This window comes from Panicum hallii, chromosome 5 (genome assembly GCF_002211085.1).
Source record: "Panicum hallii strain FIL2 chromosome 5, PHallii_v3.1, whole genome shotgun sequence".
NCBI classification, from domain to species: domain Eukaryota; kingdom Viridiplantae; phylum Streptophyta; class Magnoliopsida; order Poales; family Poaceae; genus Panicum; species Panicum hallii.
Genome location: NC_038046.1, coordinates 3,268,859 through 3,286,412, shown reverse-complemented (window position 1 = coordinate 3,286,412; position 17,554 = coordinate 3,268,859). Strand labels below are relative to the sequence as shown.

Here is a 17,554-nt window from a genome sequence, read left to right as displayed (position 1 = left end):
GCCTTCACTCTCGCAAAAAAGGAAAAAGAAAAAAAAAGGAGAGAGAGAGAGAGAGAGAGAGAGAGAGAGAGAGAGATAAGCGATTACAGGTTCACATGAATTTTGAATCTAAATCAGAAAAAAGATCTTATCTCATGGCTTAAACTATCTCAAATCTCTTTGATACAACTGAGCTACTCGTTCTCCGCAGAATGGGATACTTCTGTCAAAATGGTTGTTATACAGTTTACACTGAAAGTTAACAGTAGAGGTGTACACAATGTGGAAAGAATGTCCTATATCTATGTGCACTGCAAGAGGGTCGCAAACTATGAACACAACCACGAGCAAAATTTTACGCGTTGAAGAGTTTGCGGAACGGCCCGTCCTTCCGATCTTTGGCCGCCTCGGTCAATGCAAGGAACCTCTTGAACCCCGTGGTCGCTGCTCCCCGCCCAAGGGCCGCTGCTCGGGCGAGCACATCCTCTCGGTTCGCCAGAGCTCCCGTCAAGGAAGCCATGCTTGGTGTAATAGAAACGGCTGGAGTTGCCACAGACGGTGCCATCTGGATGGATGCGGTGGCGACCGGTGGTGCGACAGTCGGTGCCACGGCTGGGTGTTTGATGGCGGGGGCAGGGGCAGGGGCGTGCTTGTTGAAGTCTTCCAGAATGGCTTGCTGATCTGCTTTCTTCAAGCCCTGTGACAGAATGCGAACAACAGCAGAAACAATCAATTGTCAGATTATCCCGAGTGATGGAAGGTTGTTGGCATCCAAAATAATCCAGATTTTTAAGCATAAAACCTTGAGGTCAAGTATCCGCTGAAACTCAAGAGGCGTGCCCTCGGGAAGGAGGGCACGGTATGTGTTCGCAACAGAATCAACCGGTGACAAAATAACCTGCATAAAGTTATGTCATCAGCTTGATATTACATGGTGCAAATCATTCAGCAAAGTGCCTCTTCAGCGATACTGATGTAAACAACCAACACTCAAGACATCATTTTCTCCAATTTACCTTAAGTAGTGCTTCAGCTTTACTCATTTCTCGGCTTACAAACTTTGAGTAGCTAGCTGCACCTGTACTCTGTTACAAACAATGCAAAGAAGCCACATTTAAATCTGTAACATAACTAAGAAATCAATCTTCTCATAATTATGACTGTGATCCGTTATAAACTATAAATCTGCCACATTTGAAGCTTATGTACATAAGAAAGATCATTTTAGCAGAGCACTAGTACTTCCAGTACCAAAATTAATTCCAAAGACTCAAGTATACTTGAAACAGAAGAATTTACTCCTTTAGGCAGGTTCCTAAACCTGCCACTAGATAATATAAAGCATATACACCACGTATTATGTTGATGATTGTGCTGATTAGAGGGTTACCTGTTTTCCAAGAGCTGGGATATCTAGAAGAATAGTCTTAACTGCTTGAGTGTCCAAGAGCATCTTGAGAGAAAAAAAAATGCAAAGCAATGAGAAACATCCTAAATGCTGAATAAAATCAAAATAGCTTCATATAGTGTTAATATGTACCTGCTGTGCACCAGTTTCTGATATATGCTTGCACTTGTATATGTTGAGATAAAACCGAGGACCCAGAGAGGCTGCAAGCTGCATCAGAACAAACAAACAAGTATAACAGATGACGCATAGAGCCAATGTGTAGTTTATGACAAAAAGATGAAAGACCTGAAAGGTTTTAGCTATTACAAAGATGAATACTGAACTTACTTTGTCCAGGAAATACTGGAAGTAGGTAGGTGAAAGCAAGCTACCAAGCACGGGAATACTACTGGACAGAATAGAGCTGATACCATTCACATATCTGGCATGGAAGAGTGAATCGTATCAGTAGATATTTAAATATGTTTAGCAGATCTGAAAATGTTGCAACACAAAGAATGCTTATAAAGCAACCAGATATTACTTTTTTTTTCAAAGTTAAGAAAAGCATGGCAACAGTAGCAGAAAATCTCAAAGATCCCATAAAAAAAAACTCAAACACCTGTTTAATTTGCAACACCATTTCTAGGGGTCATATGCTATAAATGTCATTTCGATGGACTATAACCCCACAACTCCAACCTAAGCCCACCTAAAATTATTCAGTCCAGCGATCCACCATTGGTATAAGATAGTTCCTAGTTAGCAGTTCCAAGTCAATTGAATCCTAACTTCTTTCCAGTTGAACAATATTGAGGCCCTGTTTGGCAAGGATTCTCGATTTTGCTTCTTGCAAGAAACTGGAGAAACCCTGCCAAATGAATAATTTGGTTTCTCATTCTTGCAAGAAACAGGGATAAATATTTCAATTTTTTTTGTAGTTATTAGAGGAGAATCACCCAAAATGATGGTTCTCATGAGAATCACCTCCCTCCTCTTACGAACAATCTTCAAGAATCTGAAACCACTATACTAGCCAAACAATCGCACAAACTGATTCTGGTTAATCAGAGAAGCTTTTGCAGGGAGAAACAGATTTCGAAACAGAATTCAATATCCTACCAAACGGGGGCTAATTACACCCGCAGCAAAAATAAGTGACATCATTGCATATTGCTACATTATGACCTATGACAGACTCCCATATTTCCAAATTTCTCATCAAGGATTTGGAGCAAAGCTTATGGCCAGTATTCCTTTTGAGATTTAAAGAACACAGAATGAATATAAGGAAAGGATGTAACATAAAATGGCATATAAGGATCCAGCAAAATCCTACTCTGATTGATCACCAACGCTCTCAAGGGTAGCCCATGGAACACGAGTCATTGCAACCATTTCAGCATCAAATTTGGTTTCAAGCCCATGCACAAGAGTCATTAATGCTTTTGTGATCACAGCCGAAAACTCATCCTGCAAGTATTGAAGCATTGAGGCCTTCTCTCTAACAATAATATCAACAACATACTGACATAGGTGGGGATAGGAACAACAAAAGATAATGATCAGTCACCTGAACTTCAGACATGTCCACCTTGTCAGCAAACTGAGGGTTAATCATCTTAGCAACATTCTCAGCTAGCTCACCAGACTGTAAAATTTATGGAGAAAGTTAATAGTTAGTTTGAGAGAAACTCTATCATGCACACATGCATGTCACCAACAAGGAAAAATAGGCTAAATAGCTACATGCTGCAACCAACGAACTTAAGCACTAGATGCCACAAACTATTGTGCTGCCCATCTCCAGTGCCACCCATTCCCAACACCAGCTTCCGATGGAATGGCACTAATAAGGAGATCTTACAATGACGAACTAGGTAGTGGTACCATGGAACACTGTGGACTAGTAACATAAATCTGGGTACTTCATTATAGAGAAGGGCAGGCCAGGATGCAAGAGTTTTGAAAATATACAAGAACTGTTTTTATATTATTGAATTCCTATTATTATTTTGAAGCCAAAAGTGGCACTTTGCAAGTGGAGTATGGAGATAACAAAGAAGTTGTGGCACGCCTAACCTTAGGCGTGGCAACCCTAGGTACGGAACCAAACAGGCCCTAAGTCCGCAAGTATCCAGTGAAGACCAGGAATTTCTGGATATTTTATTTCTGTCTAGCATGTCGGAAGTTATTAACAATACCGTAATTTCGTCATGTTTATTTCTACACCAGGCTACCATAATATTTGAAGGAAAAGTTGACTTACTGTCTGGTGACAATATTCTGCAGTGTTGACAATGTAGCAGATCATTCTCTCGTCCCTGTCCGAGGTCTGCAGTGATGGCAACAGGACCATAAATTGCTGCTAACACATGAGGAAGAAAGCAAGAGGGAAGGGTAGCAATTCACTGGTGACTATCATACCCTGATCTGCCCATCGGTGCCAGTGGCAGCTGCAACAATACCAGTTCCACCTTTTGGTAACCTGGCATATAACTTAGCCGCATAGGCCTTGAGTATTCTTTGAAATACCTAGCAATAATAGAGGGGGGAACAGTTATGAGCCCATTCAAACACGAAACTTTATCGGCTGACAAAAATAGTTAAGCTTAAAAAAATATTAGTGCTTAGCACATTGAAGGTCACACTTCATTGGCTTTGATATCCATATAAATCTAAACATCAACAATAATAATCAATATGTGCTTAAACAGTTCATCTAGTATCCCAGTCCACACAACATAGATTCCAACACACTTCATATGGACGGCAAATTTCATTTCATATGATAGCAGTGCAAGGCATGATCCTGGTGCATTTTTCCTTCTAGGTATGATTACTGCCCTGTAGCTGCTCAACAGTGCATGTCTAGGCAATAGAAGAGGTACTACAAAATAGTAAAACGCCCTTCATGTAGTTTAGGCAATAGAATCACGATACCACTTAACATTATGCCCAAAATAAATTTTAGAGTCTCAGGAAAGTAAATTATTGGATTTATCAGATTGGATCTGTTCAAAAAGATTTAATATCACAGTATCAGTCAGGCTCAGTAAAAGTAATACTCCACCATAGACAAACTGCTCAAGAAGCATATAAGAAGTAAGTGCATTAAAATAGAAGGCACTGACAGCAGCATAAACAGCACGCACCACGGAACCACTTATGAGTTTTTCTTGTTGTTATACAGTTTACATGCTTTTTAATGATCTGAGACATTTGTAAGCATATTTGCATTCGTTTCGTGTCCATTCCATAATGGTATTCGATGTAAGGTGTTCCTATATGTTTCCAATATCTAAGGGAAAATCTGAAAGCAATCATTGTAGCACGAATGGAGCAAATAAAGTACTGTACATAAAAAGAAAAAGGAAAACTGTTAACTGAAACTGAAAAGGAATGCCTACCTGAAATAAGTTGAACAACGTTTGATTCTTTGTTAATGCACTGCACCTCTTTAAGCTTTTTCTAATCACCAAGAAAACCTGCACAGGTGAAATAGTAAACCAGATTAAGATAGTATTTTGGTAAAAAAATGCTGAGCACAGGTGTATGATGCAAAATCTGCAAGAAGGCCAGCTTTGGAAGTCTAGACCTAACTTGGCAATTTCTATCATTATACTCAAAGTTGATACATTCTCCAGCACAAACCGGAGGGAGGGAGGGAACTAGCCACTTTTTGACCAATCCCACAGGACAAAAAAAATGGAATTTTGGTGAAGTTTGACTGAGCCTGGAAACTTCTATCAGCCAGCAGGGGCAAAACTTCTAGAAATAATTTTGTAAAGCATTGTATTATCTACCTGCATGCTGCTTGATAGAATGTTTGTCTGACTTCCTTCCTCTGTTTCCCATCTTTCTTCCTGCCAGAATAGAAGAGTGAGCTAATGGCACACAGACCTCAAATACCATGGTTCCAATTATATTCGTGTTGTGTATACCTGGACAAGTTTTTCTAATTGATCCACTAAAGATTTCTCTTCAAGTTCTATGTACACAGTCATATATGGTTCAAAACAAGAAGATATGATCCCATGGAAGTTAAACTGCAAGAACAATTGGCCAAAGTATGAGATATGAAAATACAAAATGAATCATCATATACAACTTGTGGAAACAGTACTATGCATCGCATAATAGCTGATAGAATACTAACCCCAGCACCAGGAACTGACAAATCCTTCTGCTTGTCTTTGTCCTGCCAGTAAACAGATGCTAGAAGAGTTGGAAACAATAGATAATAAAAGGGGGAAAAGAAAGGTTGAGATTAAATAGCAGATACTTGTTCAGCTTCATGATTAGGAGCTGCCAGTTTTTTCTCGTATTTCTTCCGTATGTCTGAAACAATTTTATTGTGTTCCCCACCCTCCTCTTCATCGTCACTTGCTGACTCTTTATTTCTAGCAGTCCCAGTTCCACCACTGAACTTCTCTGCCAATTCTTCTTCAAATTCAATGGTTCTCTGGAACGCCTGCATTGTGAGAATCTCAAAAAGTTCACTACATATGTTCCATATGGCAAATGAACCAGTTCACGTGCTCAATCCGCACAACCAAACATTACACAGATATCTCTACCACTTCATGACTTGTAATGCAACAACATTTTGAAGTACATAAATTCTGTATGTTTTCTTGGCCATTTTTTTACTTTGCAGGAAACAGAAGATCTGATAAGAAAAGGCCTTGAACCAAGAATACTATAAATCACCTAACAACCTATAACACATAATAGAAAGAAGGGCATCTATCACTGGCACAGCACTGTAAGGTAAATGGCACATAGACATCTCCATTTGTTATCCATGATTCCAAGATCCTCTTTAATGAAATGAAATGATACACAGCTCTCCTGCGCATTCGGAAAAAAAAAACATGATTCAAAAAATCATAAGGGGAATTACCAATAACAAAGTTGCAACATCTGGCTTTTCTTTCATATTATTAAGGATATCAACAAGCTGGGCCCTGAAAAGAAGAGTTTTCACCAATATATTGATTTGTAAGATGGAACATAAGGATTGATCATAATGTTATAGGAGAAACTTGGCTGAGGAGACAGAACAGATATAATATAATGCAGCAAACAAGAAGTAAAATCAAGTGAAGTTGCTGTTTCAGTTCTATGTAATCTTAATTTGGGGGTAAGATCTTTAACTGCAAAAATAGATGAGTGAAATCAGACCTTGTAATCTTACAGAACTGGATACACAGCAGATAGTCAACATGCCAGGAAGGTGGAAATATTTTCCAGGTATCTTCATTTGACCGCAGTCGGCGTTTAATCCATGCATATCTTCTTTCAGTCTTGTCTAACTTGGCAAGTTCTGATTTTTGCAAGAGGTACCAAAATAAGTGAGTAAATTTATAGCAACATTATAAATTCATAGAAAAATTACAAACAGACTGATAAATGTAGCATATGCAAGGTTTTGACCTGCTCCTTCAAAGATCTGCCTATATGAGGTGAGTTCCTTGCTACAAAAGTTCTTCACTAGTTCTTCCCTTACAGATGGTTCCAATGCATCAACCACAAAGCAAGCATCGGACAGCTGCTGCAACAGCATGGGATCTTCTGTTTCCTTCCCAGTTCCTAAGCTGGAAAGGTACCGATTAGTGGCTCTATTTCACTGTAGGAAATAATAGACATAAAGAAAGCAGAACAGCTGCCAACTGAATGAAATATTGAATCGCTTCATTGCCTTACAATTTACCAAGCACAAAACATGCTAAAAACAGGCCTGCCAGCCAATCTACAAGGTCCATATAGAAGGAACTGGTGCCCCTGCCTGTTAACTGTTACCATATGATCACCGGTTATGCCCTGAAATCAGGCCGGCATGGTCATACAATCATTCCTACATGTGTGACCGTACAGATTGATGCCATCTATTTTGGAATATCAACTACTTCCTCCAGAGTATTGAGTAACATTACTTGAAAATGTAAAACATACGCAAAGGTTGCCATTTCGCAAGTTAGGTCATCTATTTCGAGCTGACACATGGACTTACATCATCCTTTTCCTGTTTACTGCTCTGGAATTAGCCAGAAACTGGAATTTGCCACTAACTGGTACTGGCCTCGCACCTTTTTCACAACAACAAAAAAGTTCAATTGCTATGTACCTTGAGAAATCAGAAAATACATGAGATTTGAGGATTTTCTTGATGTTCTTGAATTTCTCTCTCAGCTCTGTTATCTTAGGCACATCTCTGTAGGCTTCAAAATGACTGCACAACTGGTTTACTGCCTGAAAATAGAATTAGAAATCTTGTTGGAAATCTCATGCGCATAATCATAAGCATAAGTATGCCCATCATGCAAAATGATCAGTGGTAGAATCAAATATTTCAGCCATTGAGATCAATTCTAGCTTGTTTACAGGTGTAACAGCTAACTAAATCATTCTTACCTCCAGCTGTGCAGCTGCTTCTTTATACTGTCGTTTTGATGCCATAACCTGAAGTTGCTCAACAGCGGAAACTGTACATTTGCACAGAGCAACATGATTTAGCTGAGGTTGATGTCCTTTGCTGGAGAGATGGAGGGAGGGAGGGAGTAAGAGAAACTGACCAAGCATAGTAAGACGGTGAAGAGCGGTTATTGTAGTTGTTATGTGCCTCTTGGCACAATCCAACTTTTTGATGTCGCGGCATATTTCTTGAACCATTGTTTCACTTTGTTCAGCCTTTGTTTTTATCTCATGTATCTTGTGCATTAATTCCTGTTAGTGGGAACAGAGTTAAAATCCAAGCAAGCCATTAAGTGTTCGCTCCAGTTATCTGACCGGGCACGCTGCTTCATCAATTGATTCTGCAGCTTCATAGAGGGAGAATTTAATAGAGCGTACAAACTGGAAATTTGACCTGAACAGCATTTGTTGCTGCCGCAAGTTCTTCCTTGGCCTTGGTACCGGAGTTGCTCTGTGGAGTAAACCAGCTTTCCATTATCCAATACAGTATAATATAACCAAGAGCAAAAGCGTGTAGAAAACACTTAGTCCTATGATTCTAGCAGCACGATTTCATTAATAGCAAATCTTAAGCAAATTGATTAGAACTGCATCATACGAACTTGATTACAATTGCATCGGCATTGCACTGATCAAATTATGAGACACGTAAGTTTGGTCAACTCAGTTTAACCACTCAAGAACAAAGAGTGTCAACATTACAAACAGCAGCACTGCATGACCAGGATGTGAGACCACAAGACCGAACCTGCTGTCGGACGGCGGCGAGGATGCTGGCGTCCACTCGGCGAATCTCACTCTGTATCTTCTGCATCAGCGGCTCGACGCCCGACAATGACGCCTCTGCAGGTGACAACAAAATCAAACGCAAACTGTTAGCGCAGGAGTTCCGGCCAACAGCACAGCTTAAACCAGCGCATTGCCGCCGCCGCAACAGCAGCTTCACGAGCGTGAGAGCGAGGAATCATCGATTCGATTCGAGCGGAGGAGATCGTACCCGTGGGGAACATCTGGTTGATGTACTCGAGAGCGCTGGCCTTATCCATTTCTCCTGCGAGATCTCTGCCCCGCGCGCCCGCGCTCGGAGGATCTGGAGAGGCCTAGAAGGATCTGGAAGGGGAGGGCGGCGAGGAGGACCCGATCTGGCAGGGCACGGGCAGCAGGCTGCCACTCGCGCGCGCGAGGGGATGAGGTGGCGGGAGAGGTGGAATCGCCGGCGGGTACTCGCCGTCGTCGGCAGCTCGGCCGTTCAACGGGTGGCGCCCAGACCCAGTTGATGGTTTATGAGTCGGTTGCTGCCCGCAAGAGTCCAATAGCCCGCGCTTCCGAGATGTAAAGATCAACTATTATTCTCTGGTTAACCACAAGTACTGAATACTGTTTTTTTCAAGACTTCTGAGTTGCAAAAGTTAAAATTTCTAAGTCGAACACTCAAAATTCTATGTTGATAGTTTAGATTTTTCACAAGTCTCCGACCTAGTTGTACAATTCTATGTTGATAGTTTACATTCCCACAAGTCTTCAACCTAGTTGCCGTGAACAACTCTTGCCTAAACCTCCAATTATTAATTCTCACCGGATCTTGTACAAGTTATTTTCACAGTATTGAACGATTGTTTGGAATTTATTTTGAATGTGAAACTCTCAAAAATTGAAGAGGCATATGGAAATCGTCATAATTTTGAAAATGCTTAGGACAATGTGTTTATATTTGTCTACTTAAAGATGAGGAATACCGCTACATCGTTAAGCGCTTATGAGAAGTTAATACGTGTTTAAATGAACTTAACTACCTCTCTAACACACTTAAGCATCAAGAGCGAAATTAAACATTTTACTCTATTCACAAGCATCTGGTACAAAAATGGCACAGTTCAAGAACTGTATTTTTTTCACCAAGCACCTCCTCTAAGCACCAATTTGAAGACTTGTCCAACGCAAAATTGGTGGCTATGGATTTGACTTTTCAAATGTGTAGCGAGAGTATGGTTTTTGTCTAGGGTTTAGGTTTTTCATTGTTATCAAGTTAATTTCATAAAAGTGCAACTATTTTCACCAAACTACCTATGTCACTATACTATGTACGAACTACAATGAGTTTTACGATGTAAGACGTTCTGATGAGACCCACCCAACAACATGTCATATTGTCATCAGTTTCACAAACCTATAAAAACCTGACATTCGTGCATTAGGACGCCTGTTCAATCCCAAAATTGCACCCAGTGAGGCAGTGAGCCTGTTTCACGCGCAGAACCAAAGGTTGCTACTGGAACAATGGGTCTTACTTCTTTATCATGCATGCTCAACTTACTCGGAGTTATATACAGCGGCAGTGGGATCGTTCACATACATGAAATTTTACTACACACAAACTTCAAAATCTGGGCCCTTCCTGGACTGATGCTATTCTAATACATCCAGCAACTTTGAGCCAGTGGCCCTATGCACCTCTTGATTGGCACACTAAGGGCAGCACCTCGGTCAAACGAATGGCAGTCTTGGAGGGTACACTTCTGAAATTTTCCTGGACTGTTAGCAATCCAGAGCCACCAGGTACCATATCTGAGTTGGCCCTTGAGACACTTCAGATTTGATGACTGCGTTTCCTTGTTTCTGAATTCTGAAGCTCCAGTGGAAGATCATTTTTCTGTCATCTCTTGTTCTACTGTTTCTTAGACAACGCAAGGACTTTCAACAGGTTTGATTTGGCTGCATCAAGCAGGGGATCAGATTGCAGAGCTTTCTCAAAACAGCTTCTAGCATCCTCCCAACGGCCCTCCGCGACAAATACAAGCCCCAGGTTATTGTTGGCTGGTGCATATCCAGGACACAGTTCCAATGACCTTAATAACATCTTTCTTGCAAATTCATAGTTCCTATGCTGGCGATAAAGAATTCCAAGATTAGAGAAGATTGCATGCAGCTGCTGAGTTGGCGATAGTACCATTGCCCGCTTATATACAGTTTCAGAGGATGGATCATCTGAGAGCTGCAATGCAATACCTGTGAAAACAGGAAGTTATTCTCGGATTCTGATCATACAGTACGCAAGAGTCAAGTACACAAAACTAAACAAGAGATTCCACCAAACTAATTGTATGGTTATGTAACTAGTTTCTTCGTTCAGATGAAAGGTTTGGGTGATTCCTGTAACGAATTAGATGAATGCTAATTAGAAGATTACTGGGACTGAACAAGACTAACATATTAAAAAGTCACTTTTAGACATTCCACGTTGGCAAAACAAAACATATAACCACTCTCCTAGCAAACAAAAGGAACCATATGTACAGAAATAGTTGACATATTGATATTTTAATAATAATCAAACCCTTGTGCAAGAAAAAAGGCCAAAAAAAGTTTTGTGTGCCCTCAAGGGCCTTGGCATCACACTGTTTAAGTTTACTAATTATTGAATCTAGGAAAAAGAAGGACTAAACTGAGCCCATACTTACCAAGATTGGACCAAGCATAACTGCAATCTGGGGAACGAGCTAAGGCAGCTTTAAGAAAATTTACAGATCTGCTAAACCGGGTCATGCAAATATTGTACAAGCCAAGTTGATGCCATTGAACAGCATCATCTGGGTCCTCTTGGATTGCCTGTAATAGGATTTCGGAATAATTACTTTTATTTCATTACTTCCCAAGTTTTGCCAATTAAGATTGAAGAAAAGACTTCAGTTCTGACAAAAAAATTGCAAATACATCACCTGTTTAAGTGTATAGAGAGCTCGCTCTTCTGTGTCGTTAGGATTAATGTGCTCAGTATCGTAAGCGGCTGCAATTTCATGCTGTGCCCTGTGAGCCATTGCCAACCCAGCCCATGCAATTGGGGCATCAACTGCTGAAGGGTCACCTTCTTTCAGAACTGTTGCCATTTCATTTGCAGCCCAGAGAAGTTGATCATCAGAACACTGTGACCTTACAGCATCTCTGATACGGTGGACTGCAATAGCATACCGAGCAGGCATATGATTGGGTTCCAATTTTGCTGCCTGCGAAGCATAGCGCATACAGAAAGAAATGAGAAAAGTTTCACAGATTTACTTTTCCCTCTATGCCTATGGCCTTCATCACCTGCCTTACAGTGAATACAAAATTGTTGGGCAGATTTATCAGTACAAATGGAAAGTAATGAGCAGCACTATATATAGTCAGTTATGGCCAGTGGTGAGGCTGAAACTTATAAGAATATAGTTGTGGCACTACAAAGACACCCAGACTGGTTTAACCTGGAATAAACAGTTGTGTGGGGGCAAGTACCAAATATAGCAAATAATTTTACTACAACAAGTCTAGACCATCAAGGCTTCCCATGGTAGCATGCAGACCAGCTCCCTCGATAGGCTACAGTTCCTATGGCCACATTGGCTACAGATTTTGACTGAATTAACTCACTCTACTGAATAGTAGCTTTTGCTGTGCTGAGTTTGTTAAATAGCTTAGTACTACAATATGGATAGTGGGCAGACACAAATACAGAACCTTATAACATGGTATTAACTATTGTCAAATATATTCAGTTTATATAGTTCTAAAAATAAATGAAAATACATTTCCTAAAGACCCATTTTGTGAACTAGCAAAAGAGAGGTCTGCCAGGTTAAGTACCAAAGAAGTCTGGTGACTGCGCCATTGGAATATTTGTTTTAAATCCTCCAAACCATCATGGAATATAAGTTCCTCATAGCCTAAACATTTTTGAACTAAATACCAATCACCAGTGAAGCAGTGGGCTGACCACAAGTGTCATTGGGTCACTGATCAGCTTTTGAAAAATATGCATAAACTTTCTGTTAGTAGCACAATCTTTAAAATGCCAGCATTTGGGTAGAACTAAAAGTCTAAAACTATGAATTAGAGGGTGCTTCTCCAAACGAATTAAAAGTGGGACACAGCAAAGAATGCTCATTAATCAGTTATAGATCAGAAAGTTAGATAACTTATTGTGTTCTCATCAGAGAAATTTCTTCAGCAGTCAACAAAATAAATTAATATTATCAAATTTTGTGACAGCTAAGTTAGCAATACATGTCTGGACAACAATGCAAATAAGAGGAGAATTGAAATAACAGTTATTACCTGCTCCAAGCACCTCTTAGAATTTCTATGCTCACCAGCCATATAATATGCATTTGCAAGATTAACCCAAACTGATGCAGCTTTAGGATCAGCCTTCACTGCTGCAAGTAAGCACTCTTTTGCAACAGCTAAGGCTTCTTTCTGATGCAGGTAAGGACCTGCGGTGACATTACCCCCAGCCCCTGAATTGTAAAAGTGCATGAGACAGGAGCCAAAAGGAACTACTGCTCATGAAATACCTGTGATTTTTAAACTTTATTTTGGAGGACAAAACAATTTTCTTGACTTATATTTAATGTAAATAAAAAACATCAAATTGATTGATATAATGTCTCCAACCATAAGGTATGTGTACCTAATTGTCTGGTATCATCATTTTGAATAGAGCAACACAACATAGGGATAATCATACATTTATGATATGGCAGGAAAAAACAGGTATAGAAGAGTACGGCAAACAAGTGTTCATGTACCTGCAGACAAAGATCCATATTTACAGAGAAGAAGAGCTGCATAATTCACCAGAGCAGCTGGGTGGTTTTGATCTTTTAGAAGAAGCTCTTGAAAGCACTTTGCAGACAGCTCTAGATCCCCACTGGAAGTTGATAAAGATATTACAGTCTGAAGGAAGGAAATGACAACTGAAATGGTAGTTCGAACCTTTGAATGTACGCAACACCAAGATTCGCAAGGGAATCCAGGTAGTCTGGAGCGGCAGCCGTGAGAGAAGATAGAACTGAGATAGCACTCTGGACAAGGCGCAAAACATCAGCAATTAGTTCTTCAATGACATAGTCATTTTAGCCGCAGACACTTCTGCATGATCAATGGAGAGAAAGGTAACAAGTTCAGCGCTCATACCTGTATTTGACCACCTCGAAGAAGAACTAAACCTAGGATATTCCAAACAGCTGCTTGCCTGTGATCTGACTCAACTGAACTCTTCAACTTAACAAGGATCTCATCTACCTCACTAGTTTCAAGCTCTTCATCGAAACTATCGCCCATGCTTGCTTGCAAAATGCACTGCATGAGGTACACAGTGAGTCAAGAGGGAATAGAACCGTTTTATTAGATAGGCACCTCAAAAGAAGAGCTGAAAACTGCATAAAAAAAGTAAAACTAGAGAAAATGCAGATTTCGTTTATTAAGCTGATGAACCTGTGCATGGTGTATCCTCACTGACGAGAGTAAATCAGGCCTCCGCACTTCTTCTTCATCTTGTAACAATATTTCAGTCGACTTTTCATATGATGCTATTGCCTGAAAGGTTTCTGCAGCTGCTTGAGCTTTATGCAAATCCTAAACAACTTCAATTTTTTAAGAGAAATTTACCTTCTGTGCCTGACCAAGCCTTTGATACATCAACCCCAACATAAAATGGGCATGCGCATTCTTAGGCATTTTCCGGGCCACATGAACCAAAGCCTGAACAAAGGAAGGTTAGGCTCCCAACCACATTTCCATTGAACATACCAGTACCACAAATCAAGATAAGGCGACATGACATCACAGTTCATACAGCATGAAATGGTATTCGATTACAATGCCATTTAGCTATAGCATGCAAGACTCATTATCCGGAACAGCATCAAAACCACGAACTCACAGCTTTCAGGTTGCTAACTTTCTCCTCACGTGGAGCAGAAACCCCTTGGCAGTGTTGATCTGCATCTGTTCATGAAGAGCTGTAAGTAATCAATTCACAGCAGGAAATCATCCTTGCACTGCATTGGATGTTGACTATCATGTCACCTTCACATTCAACAGTATCAGAATCCTTTGTTGCAGTCACATTTTTTGCCAAACCACCCTCTTCATTGCCACTCCTGAAAGTATGATCACCAGCTGTCATTGTCTAAGAACTCAACAGAGAACTGCTGGCATGTAAATTCGTAAATTTAAAACGATTTGGATACTAAGCCCCCTTATCCAAACAGAAACTTTACATGTTACCTCCCATTCAAATAAGTGCCGACTATAAGACTACTAAGCAAAGTTCAAAAATCATTAGATGAACATATGCACGAAATTCTAGAACCATGTGGATAGCATATTGTTGAATTCATAACAATTGACCCCGAAAGTTTTTAGTTGTTGCATAAATTTTTACCCCCACTAAAGGAAAAAAAAATAACTCCATCAAGTTAGGGTTACGGCTCCTCCACGAGCATAAGCCCGCGGGCCGCGAGGACTAACGCCCAATTCCAAGTCATCGCAGTGCGTGCAGCTGGTCAACTGCACAGGTAGCAGGAAGTCCCGCACGTTCAGATCGAAGAGCATCTTGGTAACCTTACCTCGTGGAGGAGTCGGCGGCGACCGCCGGAGCAGGGGCAACGGGCACGGCTATGGCGGCGGCGCGGTTGGGTCTGGGGGTCGGCGGGCGGTCCTCGCCGTCGCTCTCCGCCGGCTCGAAGTTGAGGTCGGCGAGCATCACCGGCCTCGGCGGCGGCGTGTGGGTCTCCGGCATCGTCTCCGTCCGGTCTCCGGTGGCTGGGTGATCTCTGTAACTGTGAGCTCCGGATGCGGGTTCAGGGCACTGGACTAGTCCTTGACTACCTGCCGAAACGCGGACCAAGGAACACGAGAGCTCTGCTGCGAGTTGGGCCGGATCACACCCGCAGCGCATCCGTTTCAATCGGGCCATATTGGATTAGGCCCACGGTAGTATGCAGGATGGAGCCCAACTGCTTCGTGAGATTGGGCCCACTCGGCAGCGTTGTGGCCAAGTGGGCTGCAGGGCTGGTGGCAACTCGGCAGAGATAGCTTTAAGAGGCCACGCAGAGCACACACAAAACTCCTAAAAAGGGGCTTCTATTTATCGCTCTTTGCAATTCGTGGCAGAGGCATCGCAGAAGCCTCCTCGTCCTCCGCCCCCGCCTCCTACGGCTCCGACTCCACCGCCTCCGCCTCCGCCTCCGCCGCTGCCACCAACCAGTCTCGCCGCCGCGCCACCCGCCCACCGTCGCCGCCTTCTCCTCGCCCCGTCGCTGCCCACCGATTGTCCGGCCCCGACCGGCCGGCGGCGCTCCCACGCCGTCTCGCATCCGCCACTGACCGAACCGCCACTGCCCCCAGGCCACGCCCCCTCCTCTAGGTCTGGTGGCCATCGAGCCGCCCCACCCAGCAACCCCGGAACCCTAAGGTCCGCCGCCTCGACCACAACCCCGGGTGCCGGCGACCTCGCCGGTGGCCGCTCCCCCCACCTCCCACCCCTTGCCAGCGGCCACCCCACCTCCCTCCTCCCCTAGCTCGCCAACGGCCGCTCCCTCCTCCACTGGCTCGGGTAAGAAGATGAACACGAGCGGGGGCGCCTTCTACTACACTATTCATCGCACCAGCACGTGACGAATAGCCGCAGCACTCAAAAAGATCTCGAAAACTAAGGCGTCGTTCGGTTTTCTCGGAACGGGCTATTTCGGGGGGCTGTTCCAGACTTCCAAGTGGAACAGAGCAAGCTATTTTGAAAACTAGAGTGTTCTAGCCACGATCGAAACTTGGTCTGGCCGCCGTTTCGAGAAATCCAAACGGCGCCCTAGGTTGTGTTGCAATCAGATCGGAAGGGCCAACGTTGCCCAGTAATAGTAGGCCGACGGGAAAGGTGCGGTCCGCCACAAAATCCCGGCCCAGGCCCAGTAGTATCAAGCCAGCCTTTGTACGTGTCATGCATTTTATTTACAGTAGTATCAACCAACTAATACTAACAAAAAGTATCTTGGATTGCATTAGTATACACAATTCAAAACCAAACGGAGTGTACCAGCAACCAAAATAATACTCCCTCCGTATCAAAATATTTGTCGCCGTTGACTTTATTTTATAACTTTAACCATTCGTCTTATTCAAAAAATTATGTAAATACCATCTACTTTGTTTGTGATATGCTTTACAATTATAGGCATTTTAAGCATGACTTGATTTTTTTTATGTTTGCAATAAATTTTTGAATAAGACGAATGGTCAAAATTGTAACAAAAAGTCAAGGCGACATATACTTTCGTCAATATCACCGCTACCTTACACAAGAACTAATACTAACAAAAAGTTCTCGCTTTTACTTATCAAGTGTTTACTCTTTAACATCAAATGTGACATTCTGCGAGAGTATGGGGTGAATGCATGTTCTTGCAATCTCCATAGCTTTCTCGATGGGTGGTTCGCCACCTCCGAACCAAGAGTTACAAGAGTTACAAGGTGAGTTACAAGGTGGGTATTTGCCTATTTCTACTAAAAGGACCTCAAGTGCAGGCGCATTTTCAATAAGATGTAAAAGAAATTCAAGTTGCCCTTTTGCCGCTCTGAATCGTGTGATCCATATATGCTTCAAGTGGACATATTTATACTTTCTAAGGTCTCTCCTGCTTGGACCCGCTTCTGCCAACCACGAAGAACAGCGAATACCGAACTGCAGGAGTAAACAAAGAGTGTTATCATCCCGTTATAATATTTACCATATGATGTAATATGGACAAAAAAATTACTGCCTTTTTTTTTGAAAAAAAACTGGAAACCAACTTTTAGGTTAAGGATAGTCCGGCCTCAATCATTCATGAATGGATGTTTACAGCCACATACTGGAAACCAATTGAAAAATAGCTAGAATAAGGAGGATATTGTAGC

General features: G+C 42.0%; 2 protein-coding genes across 3 annotated transcripts; both read right to left on the bottom strand.

Moving 5' to 3' along the window:
* Positions 1-109: 109 nt before the first annotated feature.
* Positions 110-9,152, bottom strand: LOC112894668 (vacuolar protein sorting-associated protein 53 A). Its single transcript, XM_025962443.1, has 24 exons — positions 8,844-9,152; positions 8,595-8,689; positions 8,241-8,297; positions 7,948-8,098; positions 7,787-7,857; positions 7,500-7,624; positions 6,809-6,969; positions 6,557-6,698; positions 6,276-6,339; positions 5,655-5,843; positions 5,529-5,570; positions 5,314-5,418; positions 5,176-5,235; positions 4,780-4,857; positions 3,797-3,904; positions 3,639-3,704; positions 2,943-3,020; positions 2,709-2,842; positions 1,718-1,811; positions 1,520-1,597; positions 1,370-1,432; positions 996-1,064; positions 782-877; positions 110-676 (listed from the first exon to the last, which is right to left on the bottom strand). Exons 1-24 carry the CDS (start codon positions 8,890-8,892, stop codon positions 335-337), a joined length of 2,517 nt encoding a protein of 838 aa, XP_025818228.1. The 5' UTR covers positions 8,893-9,152; the 3' UTR covers positions 110-334.
* A 957-nt stretch (positions 9,153-10,109) lies between these two features.
* On the bottom strand, positions 10,110-15,468 carry LOC112895200 (probable UDP-N-acetylglucosamine--peptide N-acetylglucosaminyltransferase SPINDLY). Of its 2 annotated transcripts, none has more exons than XM_025963119.1 (12): positions 15,232-15,468; positions 14,690-14,763; positions 14,544-14,608; positions 14,270-14,362; positions 14,096-14,197; positions 13,796-13,960; positions 13,595-13,683; positions 13,408-13,529; positions 12,935-13,116; positions 11,563-11,847; positions 11,305-11,452; positions 10,110-10,852 (listed from the first exon to the last, which is right to left on the bottom strand). In XM_025963119.1, the coding sequence occupies exons 1-12, from the start codon at positions 15,402-15,404 to the stop codon at positions 10,512-10,514; spliced, it is 1,839 nt and encodes a 612-aa protein (XP_025818904.1). In that variant the 5' UTR covers positions 15,405-15,468; the 3' UTR covers positions 10,110-10,511. The 2 variants fall into 2 exon arrangements, with proteins under 2 accessions (XP_025818904.1, XP_025818905.1); XM_025963120.1 differs by having other exon boundaries at positions 14,544-14,602.
* Between the last annotated feature and the right edge of the window lie 2,086 nt (positions 15,469-17,554).

What these genes read in the sequence shown, in the direction of transcription:
- LOC112894668 (XM_025962443.1), bottom strand. Translation starts at nt 8,892, where the DNA reads ATGGATAAGGCCAGCGCTCTCGAGTACATCAACCAGATGTTCCCCACG. An exon ending in AAGCAGCTGCACAGCTGGAG is followed by an intron (nt 7,625 to 7,786) that starts GTAAGAATGATT and finishes TTCTATTTTCAG; the next exon opens with GCAGTAAACCAGTTGTGCAG. An exon ending in AAGCTGAAGCACTACTTAAG is followed by an intron (nt 878 to 995) that starts GTAAATTGGAGA and finishes AACTTTATGCAG; the next exon opens with GTTATTTTGTCACCGGTTGA.
- LOC112895200 (XM_025963119.1), bottom strand. Translation starts at nt 15,404, where the DNA reads ATGCCGGAGACCCACACGCCGCCGCCGAGGCCGGTGATGCTCGCCGAC. An exon ending in CTAAGAGGTGCTTGGAGCAG is followed by an intron (nt 11,848 to 12,934) that starts GTAATAACTGTT and finishes TATGCTTCGCAG; the next exon opens with GCAGCAAAATTGGAACCCAA. An exon ending in CTCTCTATACACTTAAACAG is followed by an intron (nt 11,453 to 11,562) that starts GTGATGTATTTG and finishes ATCCTATTACAG; the next exon opens with GCAATCCAAGAGGACCCAGA.